The 19129-nt window shown below is 46.4% G+C and overlaps 1 protein-coding gene across 1 annotated transcript in view; it reads right to left on the bottom strand.

Annotated features, from left to right (window-relative positions):
* LOC124037936 (proline-rich protein 12-like) overlaps positions 1-18687 on the bottom strand; it is a 45208-nt gene extending 26521 nt beyond the window's left edge. The window contains 8 exon segments of the mRNA XM_046353217.1: positions 4762-4962; positions 5884-7424; positions 7839-8197; positions 8262-9132; positions 9135-10238; positions 10366-10527; positions 10789-10943; positions 18429-18687. Of these exon segments, the coding sequence (XP_046209173.1) occupies positions 4762-4962; positions 5884-7424; positions 7839-8197; positions 8262-9132; positions 9135-10238; positions 10366-10527; positions 10789-10943; positions 18429-18511 (4476 nt within the window). The 5' untranslated portion in view covers positions 18512-18687.
* Between the last annotated feature and the right edge of the window lie 442 nt (positions 18688-19129).

Genomic DNA, 19129 nt, shown 5'->3' with positions numbered 1-19129 from the left:
TGTTGCACCACTGTGAAAATGTTGCATCATCTCTTCAATTAATTAAACTTACTGCATTATGTTAAAAAGGCATTACAATCAATTGACACCAGTATATTTTTATAATTGCAACCGCAATTCCACTCGACTCCACTCCTCTCCCCCCCTATCCCTGCAAATCGCACAGAAATGTACACTGTTCATTTCATTGGCTACTTTCCTGAGTCCACACTCTCCCTGTTGCTGAGGCAACAGCCGCCATTTTACTTTTACCATGACCAACCAGCAGACATCAACAGATGGAATCCAGAACATCAAACTCACACAAAAAGAATCCATCTTATCGATCTCTACCCCAACATAAGAAATACATTCAAAAGCCCCCCCCCCCCCCCCCTTATTATCATACATGGCCGGCTGCTGCAACACTGTAATGCTCAGAGTACAATCACATATTGATAGAGGATGAGGTGACTTGAAGTGCTTTGAGCACCTGGAAAAGGGCCATGTAGAGGTTAGGAAAATGTGGTATTATATGTACCATCTTAATGACTTCCTATGAGATTCCGACCATTATTATATAAATACCGAATATAAATATACAGTGCCTTCAGGAAGTATTCACACCCCTTGACTTTTTCCACATTTTGTTGCGTTACATTTTGAATTTAAAATTGACTCAATTGAGATTTTGTGTCACTGGCTTACAAACAATAACCCATAATGTCAAAGTGGCATTGTGTTTTTAGAAATATTTAGAAATGTATTCAAAATTAAAAGCTGAAATGTCTTCAGTCAATAAGTATTTAATCTCTTTGTTATGGCAAGCCTAAATACTGCAAGTTCAGGACTACAAATGTGCTTAAAAAGTCACATAAGAAGTTGCATTTACTCACTGAAATAATAGTTTAACATGATTTGAAATGACTACCTCATCTCTGTACCCCACACAGAGCGGCAAGTAGCCTAGTGGTTAGAGCGTTAAAATGATGTTGTTCTGCCCTTGAACAAGGTAGTTAACCCACTGTTCCTAGGCCGTCATTGAAAATAAGAATTTGTTCTTAAGTGACTTGCCTATCTACACTGGAGTTACTTACCAAGATAACAATGAGTGGCCTAGTTACAGTTTTGACTTAAATCGGCTTGAAAATATATGACAATTCTTGAAAATGGCTGTCTAACAATGAGCAACTTGACAGAGCTTGAAGAATTTAAAAAATAATAATGTGCAAATATTGTACAATCCAGGTGTTCAAAGCTCTTAGAGACTTTCCCAGAACGACTCACAGCTGTAATTATTGCCAAAGGTGACTGTAAGGACAGACGCTGGGTACAGGGAGTGAACATTTAATAAACACGGACATGAAACAGAACACGGACAGCGTCTGGACAGGGAAAACAAAACGACAATAATGCTGACACGGGGAACAAACAGATATAGAAGGGGCAATCAACAAAGTGAAGGAGTCCAGGTGAGTCCAATATTGTGCAGACGGGTGTAATGATGGTGACAGGTGTGCGTAATGATGGGCAGCCTGGTGCCCTCGAGCGCCAGGGGGGGGGTACGGAAGCAGGCATGATAGTACACCCCCCCCCAAACCTGGGTGAGCCTGACGGGCCGGGCCAAGACAGGGGAGTCAGATGAGCCGGCTGAGGGGTGGGAGCCTGCCGGGGCGTGGGCACCTAGCGAACCGGCTGAGGCATGACGCGGGGTGGGAGCCTGCCGAGCCAACCAAGGCTAGGAAACCTCTCGAGCCACAGCTAAGGTGTGGAAGTCCAAAGAGCCAGCTGTGGCACCCCTGGTCCGTTTGGCAGTGGCCCCAGACCTGACGTCACCAACCAAAACAAAAAAACAAAACTCCCTGATGCTTCAATTTGTGGTGTCAGCATTCTGTAAGGACAGATGCTGGGAGAAAAGAAGCAAGTACAGGGAGTGAACATTTAATAAACACGGACATGAAACAGAACACGGACAGTGTCTGGACATGGAAAAATGACAATAATGCTGACACGGGGAACAAACGGAGGAACAGACAGATATAGAAGGGGCAATCAACAAAGTGAAGGAGTCCAGGTGAGTCCAATATTGTGCAGACGGGTGTAATGATGGTGACAGGTGTGGGTAACGATGGGCAGGAAGAGCGGGAGCAGGCGTGGCACTAACATGTATTGACTCATGTATTGATTTAAATATATAAAGTCAGATGTAGATTAAAAACATACTCGTTATCACATCTAGTAGATGTCCAAGTTCTTTTTTTGAACATGAATAATTAGAAACATATATCAGGTACACCCACTAATGAGAAGAAATCTCTTTCAAAACCTCAGATACTGTAGCTACAGTGCATAACAACAAATCAACAGTGAAGTACTGACCAGCGAGTTCAGTAGAAAAATATAAAAATAAACATCATTGCTGATGAAATATTCAAAAATGTTATCTTTGTTGTTTTTAAAAATCATAGCAATGCATCACTACTGATTCTCTGAAACTATCCCTTAGTGTCCAATAGAGAGAGAGGCCTCCCTATCACCCTTGCCCAAGGATGTACATGTAGTGGTAAATAAGTTGGGATAAAGCTGAACACTGGTCAAAATGGAAGATGGTGAGTGAAGTAAACATTAACGCAAACAATAATAACGTAATAGGTACTATTTACAAAATAAAAAGGTGAATAAACAGTATTCACGAGCAATGCATGATATATCGGCGAACATATCGTAATCGGCAGAAATTAGCTAAAAATGCCAACATCGGTATCTAGTTTAAGGCCGATGTGAAAAACCAATGTCAAAGCTGACGTGCATAACTATATTATGTACGTACATGACGTAATGACGCCACGGGAAATTTTGCGCTGCACCTGCAACACAGCATTCCTAACCCAGCACACAATGTCTGCTGTGTGGATCGAGCAGTCAACAAGTCAAGCAGTCATTTGAAAGAGTAAGAACATTTCAGCGAGACAACTCAAAGGCGAAATCCATTAACGCCAAGGTAATGGTATTCATTGCCCTTGACAATCAACCCTTCTCTGTCGTGGGTGATGTTGGCTTTTGCAACTGATGTACGACCCTGGACCCAAACTGCTACAGACCTATATCCATCCTGCCATGCCTATCTAAGGTCTTCGAAAGCCAAGTCAACAAACAGATCACTGACCATTTCGAATCCCACCGTACCTTCTCCGCTGTGCAATCTGGTTTCCGAGCCGGTCACGGGTGCACCTCAACCACGCTCAAGGTACTAAACGATATCATAACCGCCATCGATAAAAGAGAGTACTGTGCAGCCGTCTTCATCGACCTGGCCAAGGCTTTCGACTCTGTCAATCACCATATTCTTATCGGCAGACTCAGTAGCCTCAGTTTTTCTGCCTTGCCTGGTTCACCAACTACTTTGCAGACAGAGTTCAGCGTGTCAAATCGGAGGGCATTTTGTCTGGTTCTCTGGCAGTCTCTATGGGGGTGCCACAGGGTTCAATTCTCGGGCTGACATTTTTCTCTGTATATATTAATGATGTTGCTCTTGCTGCGGGCAATTCCCTGATCCACCTCTACGCAGACGACACCATTCTGTATACTTCCGGCCCTTCCTTGGACACTGTGCTATCTAACCTCCAAACGAGCGTCAATGCCATACAACACTCCTTCCGTGGCCTCCAACTGCTCTCAAACGCTAGTAAAACCAAATGCATGCTTTTCAACCGTTCATTGCCTGCACCCGCACGCCCGACTAGCATCACCACCCTGGAATATGTGAACATCTATAAGTACCTAGGTGTCTGGCTAGACTGTAAACTCTCCTTTCAGACTCATATCAAACATCTCCAATCTAAAATCAAATCTAGAGTTGGCTTTGTATTCCGCAACAAAGCCTCCTTCACTCACGCCGCCAAACTTACCCTAGTAAAACTGACTATCCTACAGATCCTCGACTTCGGCGATGTCATCTACAAAATAGCTTCCAATACTCTACTCAGAAAACTGGATGCAGTTTATCACAGTGCCATCCGTTTTGTTACTAAAGCACCTTATACCACCCACCACTGCGACCTGTATGCTCTAGTCGGCTGGCCTTCGCTACATATTCGTCGCCAGACCCACTGGCTCCAGGTCATCTACAAGTCCATGCTAGGTAAAGCTCCGCCTTATCTAGTTCACTGGTCACGATGGCAACACCCACCCGTAGCACGCGCTCCAGCAGGTGTATCTCACTGACCATCCCTAAAGCCAACACCTCATTTGGCCGCCTTTCGTTCCAGTTCTCTGCTGCCTGTGACTGGAACGAATTGCAAAAATCGCTGAAGTTGGAGACTATTATCTCACTCACCAACTTCAAACATCTGTACATAGTCCATCTGTAAATAGCCCACCCAATTTACCTACCCCATTATTTATTTAATTTTCTGCTCTTTTGCACACCAGTATCTCTACCTGCACATGACCATTTGATCATTTATCTCTCCAGTGTTAATCTGCTAAATTGTAATTATTTCCCCACCTCCTCATGCCTTTTGCACACAATGTATATAGACTCTTTTTTTCCCTTTTTTTTCTTATTGACTTGTTTATTGTTTACTCCATGTGTAACTTTGTGTTGTTGTCTGTTCACAGTGCTATGCTTTATCTTGGCCAGGTCGCAGTTGTAAATGAGAACTTGTTCTCAACTAGCCTACCTGGTTAAATAAAAGTGAAATAAAAATAAAAAAAGGTTAACGGAAAAAGGCATCTAAACAGCAGATAGAATCCAAAAAAGACAAAGGCAGATGCACTCACCTCCTGGGCTTGAGCTTTCTGCTTCATCTTCTCCTGGCTCCTAGTCATGTTCATGTCCATCCCAGCAGTGGGTCCAGGACTCAGGCCCAGGGAGGGAGCCGAGCCCACTGACCCGTCTGAGAGAACCGGGTCGGTGCTGGACAGGGAGTCTGTCCTTAGCAAGGAGTCAGAGGGAGACACAGAGGGAATAGGCAGCTTGATCTGATAGATGTAAAGAAGGGATGGAGAAGAGTGATGGGTGTAGGGAAAAGAGGAAAAGAGACAGAAGGACAGAAGGAGGAATGAGGGTATTTGGGGAATGGCGAGGGGAAAAGAAAGGGATAGTTAAAGTGAGGGGTACAGGGATAGAGGAAGAGAAAATGCAGAGAGAAAGAGAGTTAGTGGGGTAAGAGAGGAAATAACACAACTGATTTTTTACGGTGCCTACAGAAAGGATTCACCCCCCTTGAATTTAAAATGGATTAAATTGAGATTAAATTGAGATTGAGAGGAAAACATGGTTCAGTCTGCTTTTCAACAGACACTGGGAGACAAATTCACCTTTCAGCAGGACAAAAACCTAAAACACAAGGCCAAATATTCCCTGGAGTTGCTTACCAAGATGACATTGAATGTTCCTGTGGCCTAGTTACAGTTTTGACTTAAATAGGCTTTAAAATCTTTGGCAAGACTTGAAAATGGCTGTCTAGAAATTATCAACAACCAACTTGACAGAACTTGAAGAATTAAAAAAAAAATAACGTGCAAATATTGTACAATCCAGGTGTGCAAAGCTCTTAGACTTTCCCAGAAAGACTCGCAGCTGTAATCGTTGACAAATAAGTTTCTACCATGTATTTAACCAGGGGTGTGAACACCTATGTCTGTATTCATGTCTGTATTTCATTAACAATGCATTTGCTAAGATTTCTAAAAACACGTTTTCAGTTTGTCATAATAGGGTGTTGTCTGTAGATGGATGAGATTTTTTATTTATTTAATCCATTTTGAATTCAGGCTATAACACAACAAAATGTGGAATAAATCAGGGGTATGAATACTTTCTGAAGGCACTGTAAGCTTTACAGAGTCCATACAACTCACTATCTAAACATGATATCACTCTGCTCATGTCTCCCTTACCTTGATAGGCTTGAAAGTTTTATGGTGCTGTGGATGCTGTGCTTGTTGTTGTTGATGAAGGTGTTGTAGGTGCTGCTGCTGTTGCTGCTGTTGATGTTGAGGTTGTAGGTTTTGCTGCGGTTGGAGGTGATGGTGTTGGTGCTGCTGTTGTTGAAAGTGCTGTTGTTGGTGGAACTGCTGTTGTTGTTGCTGATATTGGAGGTCGGGAACTTTGTTCATGTCTCGGTGCATCTCTATCATCCCTTCCTCCTTCCTGCCACGCCCCCTACCCCGCCCACGACCCCTGCGGGTCTCCCCGCCTACATTTCCCATCAGCCCCCTACAGTATGGCGGCTCCGGGAGCGGGCGGATGCGAGGGCGCCCTCTGGGCCGAGGTGGCCCTTCACGTTTGGGTTTGGTTGGTTTCCTGCCTCTCTTCTTGGGCCCGTCGTGGGGTAGGAGATGGGGAGGGGGGCCAAGGGAGGGGTAGCCGGACGGGTGGCAGAAGTCCAGGTCACCCATCAGAGGGCTGAGGGAGCCCATCCCCGAGGCCCCTCCTCCTCCAGCCTTCCTGCAGCTGGACACCAGGTCGGGGAGGAGGTCAGGGAGCCGCCGGCTGTTCAGGCGGATGTCAGCGGGAACATCAGCCTTGTCCTCGTCGCCCTCGAACTCGTACTCCTGGGCGTAGTTCTTCTTGGCCTGCGGCTGCGGGTCGCGGCGCTGCTTCAGCAGGTGGAAGGAGCTGGTCTTCAGCAGCTTCTTGGGTCGGGAGGAGCAGAAGATAGGCGACGTCAGCCCGGCCAGACCAGAACCTCCACCCACGCCCGTAATCATCTTGTTGGCGGAGCTGTCCCCAGGAACTCCCTCTGGACCCCCCAAGCCAGTCTGGGACTGGATGAGGCCGAGCTGCTCTGTGTTCACAGTGGAGGGGAGCTCATGGGTTTTCAGGGAGTCCAGGTCCAGATGCATGGTGCTGTTTTCTGTTTCCGTGAGGCCGTGGCAGTACCCGTAACCATGGTCGCCATGGTGACCCATCACATCATACACACCTCCTCCATCACTGGTCTTGACGTCCTCCATGCTGTCTGGTCCCTGTCCACGTGCCTCAGACATACCTTCCTGGACCCCTTGGCCTGCCCCAGGACCCCCGGCGCAGCTCGACTTGGAGTAGTCGTCAGAGCAGAACATATCCTCCATGCCGGGGAAGAAGGAGCGATCCTCATCCTGTAAGAGGGAGTCTGGGAAACAGATGGAGGTCAGAGGCACAAACCTGTGCTGCTGCTGCTGACCTTGGTTCTGGCCCGCTTTCCCCACGGGGCTCACAGTGTCAAACTGGTGCTCTTTGAGCTGGTCCAACTGGGATTGGCAGAGCTGGGGCTCCTGGTCCCTCTGGTGGGGCGGAGGCTGCTGCTGGGGCCCTGCGTTGGTCTCCAGGTGGTGGGAGTGGTGGTGGGCATGGGTGTGCGGGAGGGGGTGGTGCGGGTGGGTCTGCTGTTGGTGATGGACGTGGGGGTGGTGTGGGTTGAGGTGGTGCAGGTGGGAGGGTGTGGTTATGCCCAGGTCTGGCTCGGAGAGGAAGTTGTGAAGCTTGGAGGCAGTTTGTTGGGAGTGGTGATGAGATGGCAGCCTGTGCTGCTGCTGTTGTTGTCTGTGTCCGTCACTACTGCCCCCATCTCCTCCCCCCACCCCACTTCTATCCGCGGCCCCTCCACTGTCTCTGCTGTTGGCCCGAGACAGGGTGCGCTCCAGCATGTCCAGAGGAGAAACCGAGTTCTGGCTGGTTTGGCTCTGGCCGTAGTGGGCCTCCATAGCCTGTGACTGGAGTTGGAGCTGCAGCTGGGATTGAGCCTGGGGCTGGGGATCCACCCCCACTTGTCCCCCAGGCTCTGCCTCTCCACCTGCCCCCATCATGGCCTGCTGACTCATGGAGTGCTGCTGCTGCTGAGAAGCAGCTTGCTGGGTGTCCATCTTGTTGCGGGTAGTGTGGGACAGAACAGACTGGAGCATGTGGGCAGAGGGAGGCTGCTGGGGCTGGTTTGGGGGGGAGTCCATGAGGGAAAGGGAGGATTGGGGCTGTCGGGGCTGCTGCTGCAGTTCGGGTGTCTTCCGCAGGTATGGCAGCTTGGACTGGTCGGGAGGCTTTTTGAGCTCCATGTGAGGGTGGATGTGGGAGTGGGGGTGGGCATGTTGAGAGTGCTGGGTGTGTTGAGGATGTGAGGGGACTTGCGAGGGATGGTGGGGGTGCTGGGAGTGAGGGTGTTGGGAGTATGGGTCGCCCCTGCCGTATTGCACAACTGAGCCGAGGGAGTCGTGTTGCTGCGGATAGGGAACGTGAGGGTTGGGATGTGAGAGGGAGTCTGCCCCCCCTTCCTCCGCTGGCCCCTGCTCCAGACAGCCCTTGTTCGTTCTTGACCTGCTGCTGCTGCTGTTTCTTCAGAGACATCTCCAGCTGGCTCTCCAGGCCACCTCCGCTGGCGTTACCTGCAGTACCGGGAACCATGCTGTTGGTGGCGCTGTTGGTACGGATGACGCTCTGGAGGTGGTAGCGCTCCTCAGAGGCCTTGTTCAGGTCGTAGGCCAGACCTTTGCCCCCATCCCTGGCCTGAGTGATGGACTGGGGTGGCTGCTGCTGGAGGTGGTGCTGGGACGGGTGGGACGCAGGGCTCTGGGCATGCAGCAAGTGCTGGATCAGGAAGTCCTCGTCATCTTCCTCGTCTTGGGAGCGCTCTACTCCCAGCATGTCAGTGTCTGGCTTGGGCTTGGGGGGCGTGGGGTGGTAGGACTGAGGCTGGGGGCCTCGGGTGTCGGGGTAGCCCTGCGGAGAGGACAGGAAGGCAGGGGAGAGGACGGAGGAGAGGTATTTGTTTCTCCCGGGGGACTGGGCAGGACAGGCGGGAGCAGGAGAGTGCAGCCCAGGTCGAATGATGCTGGAGGGAGAAGGGCTGGAGTCAGGGAGGTGGTATGAGCTGCTACCACCTGATCCTGATCCTGCACCCCCAACTCCTGATCCACCTCCACCAGCCCCGGACCCTGCCCCGCTGCCGGCTGACCCTCCACCCCCTCCAGACCCCAGGGGGACAGGGGAGTGCCTTGGGCCACCGTATCCCAACGAGGGACTGCCTGCTCCCCCAAGGGAGGTAGGCAGCGAGCCGTATCCTGAGTCCGTCCCGTAGACCACCTCGGCAGAGAAGGAGCGGCCTCCTGGCCCTAGTCCTCCATACCCTTTCCCAGAACTCCCAGGGCCAGAGGTCAGGTCCTGGGCCTGGGGGAGCTGAAGCCCCCATAGGGCTGGTGGGAGGGGAGGTGTGAGGGAGGGGGCTGGCTGGGTGAGTATGACTGCTGCTGGGGAGGTGTCTGTCCAGGGAGGCCTGCGGTGGGCTTGACGGGGGCCACAGGGGAGCCATATGCTGACAGGCAGGGTTTAGGAGGAGGCTGCTGGGCTGGGGCGGATGAGACTGGAGGGGGAGGGGGCGCCGACTGAGTTGGGAGCTGCTGTCTGGAGGGGGCAGACGAAGAGCTGGAGGAAGGGTTAGCGTTGGAGTTTGAAGAGGACGAGGAGGTGGAGGAGGCTGAGGGTGGGGTGTGGGGAGTTCGGGACGACGAGGAGCCCGAGGAGGAGTAGCCACTACTGGAGCTGGAGTTCTTAGCCCCTTTCCCTAGACCTCCACCTGACCCTGACGAGGAGGCGGCTGAGGAGGTGTACGGGGTCTGGATGATGGGGCGGTACACTTGGTCTGAACGGGGGGAGGGTTTGGGGTCTGCTGAAGGGCTCTGCTCCCCCAGCGGACTGCAGGACACCCCTCCATGCCGGTGGTGGGAAATCTGCTGGTACCCCGATGCCCCACAGCTGAGGTAGTGCTGCAGGGGATGGGGGGCTGAGGAGGAGAGCTGCGACTGAGCCGGAGAGGAGCGCTGGTAGTGCTTGATCACGCTGTCCTGCCGTGGGATGGCCCTTTCCTGGGGTGGCGGGGGGGCTGGTGCCGATGAGAACACAGAGGCATTGTACAACTGGGAGGACTGGTCCTGGAGCTGGGAGGACAGCAGGTTAAACTGGGGAGGGGGTAGGTGGCGGCCTGACGAGGAGGAGGTTTGCGGGGGGCCTGTGGGGTCCTGCGACCCTCGGTAGGCGGCGCCCTGCGAGGAGAGTAGGCGGTCGAAGCCCAGGCTGGACTGGGAGGGTGTCTTGATGTGCAGCAGGGGGTCGTGGGGGGACAGGAGGCCGTTGGACGTGGGGCTGAAGGTGGGGGAGTCCTGGAGGGAGAGCGAGGAGCCAGGGAAGGACCGCCCAGAAAAGGAGGCTGGGTGCTGGTAGGCCGAGAGGGAGGAGGAGGGGAAGGAGCCAGACCCGATGAAGAGCTCTGGCTGAGTGTGCATCGCTATGGGAAATGGAGACAAGTAACAGAGATTATTAAAAATGTGCTGCTGTCCTTCATAAAACTTAGAAAATGATGAACACGACTCAGTTGTACTTGAGCATTACACATGACTGGCTCCTGCACTCACCAGTCTGCCAGGAGGGTGTTCGGAACTGGGAGAGGAGAGAGGAGGCTGAAGGGGGTGGCTGCCGACCCTGGGACTCTAGTGCTGAAATCAAGTTCATGACAGATGGGTCTGGACCAGAGGGACTGGCATGGTGTAGCCCAGTATCAAACAGCCCAGATAAACCTAGAGGACATAGACACAAAAGCATTTGCTCAACCACCCACATTTTTCTGTTTAAAGTGACTCATCTAAACAAAAGTCTAATCTAAACAAAAACACTTTGATAGAGAGAAAAATGTACATTCTCCCTGACTGTGTATAGGATAGGACAATATTGTACTGTAATAACAGGTATACTAACATTCTATATGACAACCTTTTGGCATCATGCAGAGACCTCAATTTTACATTTGAATCAAGGTTCATATTAGCCCGGCCCCTTACCTAGACTCCGCCCAGCCCCCCATGCCCCGCCCTGTCCAGAGCTGCCAGGATGGTGATTGGTTGCGTAGCCCTGCAGAGGGTGGGGTGTGCCATAAGCCTGGCGATGGAGCAGCTCTGAGTCCGGATGGGAGGACCTAGAACTCCCATACATCAGGCTGAGGAAAGAAGGGAGAAAGGGGAGAAAATGAATCATAATGAAAAGATGCATTATTCTTCTATATCTGGGTTATCTAAATCCTGCTATCGAGATCTGCAGTACAGCTGTTTTTCTTTTCTCTTTGGTAGATACTTGATTGATTAATGTAGCCTAATTGATTGGCCAGAGAGTCCACTCACTTAGTGTCTCAGGTCGGAATCAATCTCTGATTATAGGGTGAATGTATGTAATGCTGTATTGTGCGTACAGGATATTACTGATAACGCATCATCATCAATTAGGCCTAGATACGGCTACTTTCTTGAAAGATTACAGCATTTTCCATAACACCTCCTGTTATCAAATAACAAATAAATAGTTAATTTCCCAACCAACATAACTGTAAACATCCAACAAAATGGTGATGGCATGGCAAATGGAAAAATGTCTAAAGTGTCCTTTAGTAGTAGTGTGAAGGAATCAGCAAATGCAAGGCTCTCTGCACCGACTTTAGATAAAATCCTGTTCTAACCACAAAGCCTCAACAACAACAATGCATTCTGGTCCCGGCTGACAGTCTCCCAGGCTTTGGTGATGGATTACCTTTCTAATCTACCTATACTCTCTTGTAGAGTTGTTTACTTGGGTATACTCCATACTGTATACAGGCAATATCGCCCTTTCCAGCCCACACCATATAAAATCTGAGCCTTGCACTTTACACAGGGTAACCTAACACTCAAAATAAGGTATTGTTCATCAATATCAGCCTCTGAATAGAACTGGGAGCAACATTCAAATGAAAGTCTGAATGAAAAGAAAGATTTTTAACAATCACTTACTTGCACAGAGGAGAAAAACAACACCCAAACATAGAGACCGTGTTCTAAATGGCCTGGTCAAAAGTATGGCGCTATGTAGGAATAGGGTGCCATTTGGGATGCAATAGGGTGCCATTTGGGATGCAATAGGGTGCCATTTGGGATGCAACCAGAGTCTCAGAGAACAGAAAATCTCCACAGAGTCAAGAAATCAAAGGTTGGGCATGGTCATGAGATCACCACACTACAGTGCAGTGTAGTCTCTACATTTAAATTATATTCTTTCTTTTATTCATTAATGTGGAATACACTCAAAACTATTATGCATAAAGAAAGTATTATTAACTGTTAACTTTTAAAGTCCTGTGGTTCTATTTTTGAACTGCCCGATAACCATGGCCTTTTATCAATTAGATTTGCTCGCCTCCTGCGTCCAATCTCCTCTGTCCTCTGTCGCCTCCTTTTGAAAAAGGTCAAAGGTAATTGAGGAGAGGCAGCGAGGAGTGGGAAAGTGGATGAAAATGGCTTGTATGAAATGAGACTCTCCTTCTCCAATCGCGCGTCATCAGGCAAATTAAGTTTACAGGGTGGAATCCCAAATTAAATGTATAGAATGATGAAAACGATTAAGCCAGTGCAAGACCTTTTATAGATAAAAGGATAAGTAGCATATTGTTTTTACATGTTTGCATGCTTTTCTCCATCGATAAAACAATAGCTGATTCAAAGGGGGGTGATTTCAAAACTCTTCCATGAAGGATTCAGGTAGGATACACTTCTCAAGTTACTATATGCTTCCTCGCCAAAATGAGGCCATCAAATCAAATACATTTTTATTGGTCACATACATATGCTTAGCAGATGTTATTGCGAGTATAGCGAAATGCTTCTGTTTGCATGCAAGCAAATTTACACACTCCTCGACCACTCATCGGTTTCCGGGTAACGGAGGAGAGAGGACGGGTAACGGAGGAGAGAGGACGGAGGATGGTATTTTGCTCAAACGAGAAAACCGCTGTATCACCCTTTGGTTCTCTTCAGTGCAATGTGATGTTGATTGGCCACCAATCAACCAATCGTGTGACTCTGTGGCTAACCACCTTAGCTGATTGGAAATGCTGTTCCCCAGACATGCATAGACAGCTAGCAGCAGAGGCGAGTGGTTATGGCTGGACAACAAAGTGGTGAGGCAAGACCCATAGTGGTTTTATTGATAAAAGTGTGGTGACTGTCTGAGTGTGTCGGATGCTGACTCCTCCTCCTCCGTGCTAAGTTTAACCACGGCTTGGTTAGCGTACGCCACTCTCTGACTCAGGAATCAAAGTGTGTGTGTGTGTGTTTGGTGGTTTAATCATTCTCTGAATTTGACCCATCAGTGTGTTCAGTATTCTTGTGTTTGACACATCCATATATTCTATTGAAATCTTCATAATATGTTAACAAATATAAATAATTATGGCTAAATGCTAAAATATCAAACTGAACCCTAATTCCTAAATGTGGATTTCTATGTTTAAGAAACTGGTTCCATTGAAATTAATAGTTCTGGATAGTGTAACGATTTTCCTCCTCTTCTGACGAGGAGTATGAAGGATCGGACCAATGCGCAGCTTGGTAAGTGTTCATGTTATTTTAATAACTCAGAACACTAGAAAATACCAAAAGAACATAGTGCAGGAAAGAAATGATAATTGAAATGGTCCTGCAAGGTGCAGCAACACAAAACAGAAAACAACTACCCACAAAACCCATGTGGGCAAGAGCTACCTAAGTATTGTTCTCAATCAGAGACAACGACAGACAGCTGTCCCTGATTGAGAACCATAAGGCCAAAAAACAAAGAAATACAAAAACATAGAACGCCCACCCTAGCCTAACCAAAATAGAGAATAAAAAGCCTCTCTATGGCCAGGGCGTGACAGATAAGAGGTCGACCGATTAATCGGATTTGCTGATTAATTAGAGGTCGATTTCAAGTTTTCATAACAATCAGAAATCAATATTTTTGGACAATTTATTTAATCTTTATTCAACTCTGCACGTCAGTTAAGAACACATTCTTATTTTCAATGACGGCCTAGGAACAGTGGGTTAACTGCCTCGTTCAGGGGCAGAACGACAGATTTTCACCTTGTCAGCTCGGGGGATGCAATCTTGCAACCTTACAGTTAACTAGTCCACCGCAATAACGACCTGCCTCTCGTTGCACTCCACAAGGAGATTGTCTGTTACGCAAATGCAGTAAGCCAAGGTAATTTGCTAGCTAGCATTAAACTTATCTTATAAAAAACAATCAACCAATCATAATCACTAGTTAACTACACATGGTTGATGATATTATTAGATATTATCTAGCGTGTCCTGCGTTGCATAGAATCTGACTGAGCATACAAGCATACAAGTATCTAAGTATCTGACTGAGCGGTGGTAGGCAGAAGCAGGCGCTTAAGCATTCATTCAAACAGCACTTTTGTGTGTTTTGCCAGCAGCTCTTTGTTGTGCGTCAAACATTGCGCTGTTTATGACTTCAAGCCTATCAACTCCCGAGATGAGGCTGGTGTAACCGAAGTGAAATGGCTAGCTAGTAATAGCATTTCAAACATCACTCGCTCTGAGCCTTGGAGTGGTTGTTCCCCTTGCTCTGCATGGGTAACGCTGCTTCGAGGGTGGCTGTTGTGTTCCTGGTTCGAGCCCAGGGAGGAGCGAAGAGAGGGACGGAAGCTATACTGTTACACTGGCAATACTAAAGTGCCTATAAGAACATCCAATAGTCAAAGGTTAATGAAATACAAATGGTATAGAGGGAAATAGTCCTATAATTCCTATAATAACTACAACCTAAAACTTCTTACCCGGAAATATTGAAGACTCATGTTAAAAGGAACCACCAGCTTTCATATGTTCTCATATTCTGAGCAAGGAACTTAAACGTTAGCTTTCTTACATGGCACATATTGCACTTTTACTTTCTTCTCCAACGCTTTGTTTTTGCATTATTTCAACCAAATTGAACCTGTTTCATTATTTATTTGATTTTAAATTGATTTTATTGATGTATTATATTAAGTTAAAATAAGTGTTCATTCAGTATTGTTGTAATTGTCATTATTACAACAAAAACATTAAATCGGCCAAATAATCGGTATCAGCCCTCCAATAATCGGTATCGGCGTTGAAAAATCATAATCGGTCAGCCTCTAGTTCTGGAACTAGACACTATATACTAGAACCAGATGCAGTGAGGCTCAGTACTTTGACTTTCCCAGAATATATGTAAATTTAGAATTCAATGGGCAGGACAAATGAATCAATAGTATGTATTTAGTTGAGTGCTTGTACTGCTCAGATGCATTTTTCAAATGAGTGCACAACCTCTCCACCTCTTCCCAATCTTTTCTCTCCCCTTCTACAGACTACTCTTACGACTGCTCAACTCACCTTCCTATCTTATCACTCTTCTTCTCTCTCCATCATCTCCTCTCCTCCTTCTTCAACCTGTCATCTTCTCTCCACTCCTCCCTACATCTCCTCCCCTCTCTTCCAAATTCAACCATTGCTTCTTTCTTTTCTCCTCTCCTCCACCCTCACTACGTCTCTTCTCCCACACCCCCACTTCTCTCCAACTCTCTGTCAGGCCGTATAACCATGATGGAGTGAGCTGCAGTCCTCAAAATTGTGAAAGAGGGGATAAATAAAGGAGGGGGAGCTATTAATCCTTCATTAAGACTGCTTTCGCAATCAACCACAGTTCATTTCACCCTGCCGTTCCGTCCGGGCGGTTGTATGATGATAATAGGCTCAGTAGTTTAATACACTAGATATTTGTCTTCTACAGACATGTCTGGTACTACTAGTAAGAGCAGGTAAGAGCTTGGTATGGAGATTCTGAGCTAAACAAATGTATTCTACTAGTATTATTGCTATGGTTAGTTGACTGCAGCAGAGGGCATTGTTTTGGAACTCTGCTGTAGTTACAATACAATATCATCAATGGGCCAGACTACCAAAATATTGTCAAGGCTACCTGCAAGCATGTACATGTATGATACCACAATAGGTGTAACCAACCAGTCTCATACAATCAATTAACTGATTAAATTACTCATACAAGTAATTAACATATTCAAATATGTATTGCACATCATTAAAATAAAGGTTTATATAAATGTATTCACTTCAATCAATATGGCTGAGGAGAAAATATTTTGTAACTGTCATCCAATGTTGGTTAGGTTCATTACCCTAGAACAGTAAAAGAACAGTAAAGTAGTACTAGTTTCTGTTCCTTAACTTTTTGCAAAAAAGGCAGCCAGCCAATCCCACATTAGGGAGCATGAGGTCATCATAAGAACACCAGGACTACATCAATCTGCACGTGGGCTTGGAGATGCCCTTGACTCTGGGATTCAGCCATAAAAAAACAGCTGGCTAGGCTAGAACAGCTGACCAATGTTTTAAATATATATATAATCATGTCATATATAAATCATATATATGATTTTTATGTAGGGGCCTAAATACTCCTTGGTTCATCAAAGATACAACATTGTATGTAGCGTACTGCATTTTATGTATCTCAACACTGTCAGTTACCAAGGTTACATACAGTCGTCTATTCTGCATAAGCAATTACTATAGATTTGAATTTGTTTGTGCAGTGATTTAATAATTTACATCTGTGATGAACCAATGAGTATTCAGGCCCAAAATAAAAAATACGGTAAAACTTCATAAGGACAATATAATATATGGCACTACCAGTGAATGACACTGTAATAGAGGGCACGATTTAGGGCTTTATGACTTCCAGCAATTGAGCAATTACTCCATGCACACGCTCAGTCAGAATGCAACATTTGCCTGTGGGACTAATATTTGAGAGGTATGTCCCTTACTACCATTATGCAATGGTATTGTGCTCATATTAAATTTGATCGCCAACCTGGAATTTCACAGTATCTGCATTTGAAAAATAAATTATCCAAATAAACCGGGTGTTTACTGCGAGCTACACTGTTGCTACATGAAACGTACGTTCTGTAGCAAGATTGATTTGGTTGTCCCGGCGACGAATGGTAATGTGCGTAGCCGGGTAGCCTTTGACATGTAAGTAGGCCCCAATTCATTAAAACACAGAGACTATGCATTTTAAGAAACAAAATGTGAAACATTGTAACATTTCGTTCTATTAATGTTTTTACTGTTAATGTTAATTCCCGTTTTAATTCATGCGGTTAACGGAAATGAAAGATTATTGAGATATCTTACCAGTACGCTCGTAAGCTTAGCTAACGCGTTAATGTTAGCTAGCTAACGTTCGGTGGTTAGAGTTAGCCAACTTGTCTCTCAATACCGTATAACATGATTTAGCTAGACGGGTGGCGAGTTCTAGCAAACATCACACAAGCCATCGTTTTAGCTAATGGCGTATGTTGGTGTTTATGATCGATTCCTGTGTTTTTAATTTGTTGCCAAAGACCTGCAGCATTGAGTCAATATGCCGAATCATTTAACTTGAAATGAACAACTAACGTTAGCTAGCTAGCAAAGACAACAGTTACCTGTACCTTTAAGCTAGCTAACTTTACCCCAAAATGGCTAGCTAGTAGGTTTTTCTTACATTAATAAAAATGCAGTTGGTTCCAAAAAAAAGGAATACACCTATCATTGCACCTGTGAATAATACGCCTATCACGTAAACTTGAGAGTTAAGTTATAGAGTTATTATACACGGTGTACCGTTACCAACTTATCGAAGTTTCCATCAATACAATTGCGAGGCTTAAAGCTATCTAGGGGTTATCCCAACAGCAAAAGATTTGCACTAATATCCATGCTGCAACTGCTGCTGCTTTAATAATGGGATGTAATGTACTCGTGCTTACAGAGTGAGTTAATTAAAATACCTTTAGAATCCACTGGTATAGTAGCTGTCACTAGATGATCACTGATATTAGCTAAGTTATGGAAAGTGTTTATTCAATTGTTTGATGATAGCTGCATATCGTGATTTGATTCAGCCTTCACTCATCCTAAAGTGTATTGCCGAGAATGTGAGACGGGGAAGCAACCCTGCAGCACCACCATTTCTAGCATAAAGGCCATTTCATTTGTAGACAGTGTGCTAGCTACAGTAAACTGCCGACAGTAGCCTTGCTACAAACATTGCATGTTGCATCGTCAAATACATTGGGTTTGTATAGTTAATTAGCACCAACCGTTGCTTTGTAAACATATTACGCAATCAATGCATTAGTAAAGACAACACAGTATGCATTCATATAATTATGGCATATTGTGAAAAATGCAAATGCTATCATTAAATTATGTTTGTTCCATTTCTGACTATACACTGGCCAGCTAAAGCTAGCTATATCCTCCCAAGTCCAACCCATCCCCCCCTCTTTTCGCCACTCTCCCCCCTCGTTTTTTATGTCTCGGTCTACCTTCCGTATCACGCATTAACTCTCAATTGCGTTCCTTGCATTTTCAAGACCCCCCCACCCATCTTGCTAATGACAATACTGATAGCCTTGCTATAGCCTACCTGGTGCTTGCAAACAATGTAATCTATATATATGAACGGAACGATAGAGGGAGCACGGATTGCATTGTTACAGCAAGCCAGGCATATGTATGCATCCTATGTATGAGGGCGCACATGTACGGGTACAAATGCTTACCTTGCCTTGGCCGATCTCTCGTAACTCCATCCCGTACCAGCGCCCAAATCACCGAACCCTGTACCAGGATAATTTCTTTCCATTAAAGAAAAGACGAGGGATGAAGATGGAGAGATAGTGAGGGGTAGGGGGGGAGGAGATGTCTTAAATTCTCGCACGCTATCTCTCCCTGTATCCTTTTGCCCCTCTGCTCAGTGTCTGTTTATTTCTCCCGATTCACTAGCAAGTCCTCAAGACTGCGATCAGCACGGAGGGGGAGAGGAATGGAGGGGAGGAGAAGGAGGAGGGGGATATGGAGGATAAAAGTGAGGGGAGGAGGGGTGGATGGGGGGTCACACCAACCACCACCACCACAAAAATCCGGTTTCTTCCTTCCCTCCCCTCTTCAGCCCGTTATATATATTTCAATGTCTATTGTCCTTCTAACCACAACCAGCGATTCAGGTGATGCTAGCGCGTAGTCTAATCAAAATATTTCAAAATATTTGGTGCCCATTTATCACTCTAGACTGAAGCACGTTCTCTTACCATCCCCGGTCCCCTACGTTGTTGATGTATTGCATTTCTAAAATATTTGGATATAATTATATATATAAATAAAAGGAGGCGATTCAATTATAGCAACAGTGTCTATTGTTTATATTTTGGCTTGCAAGTTCCCTCTCCAAAATGCATTTACACACACCCCCTCCCCAATATTG

The sequence above is a fragment of the Oncorhynchus gorbuscha genome, linkage group LG06, assembly GCF_021184085.1.
Source record: "Oncorhynchus gorbuscha isolate QuinsamMale2020 ecotype Even-year linkage group LG06, OgorEven_v1.0, whole genome shotgun sequence".
Lineage (NCBI taxonomy): Eukaryota > Metazoa > Chordata > Actinopteri > Salmoniformes > Salmonidae > Oncorhynchus > Oncorhynchus gorbuscha.
The sequence above is the reverse complement of the archived record's forward strand: the minus strand, read 5'-3'. Positions and strand labels throughout refer to the sequence as shown.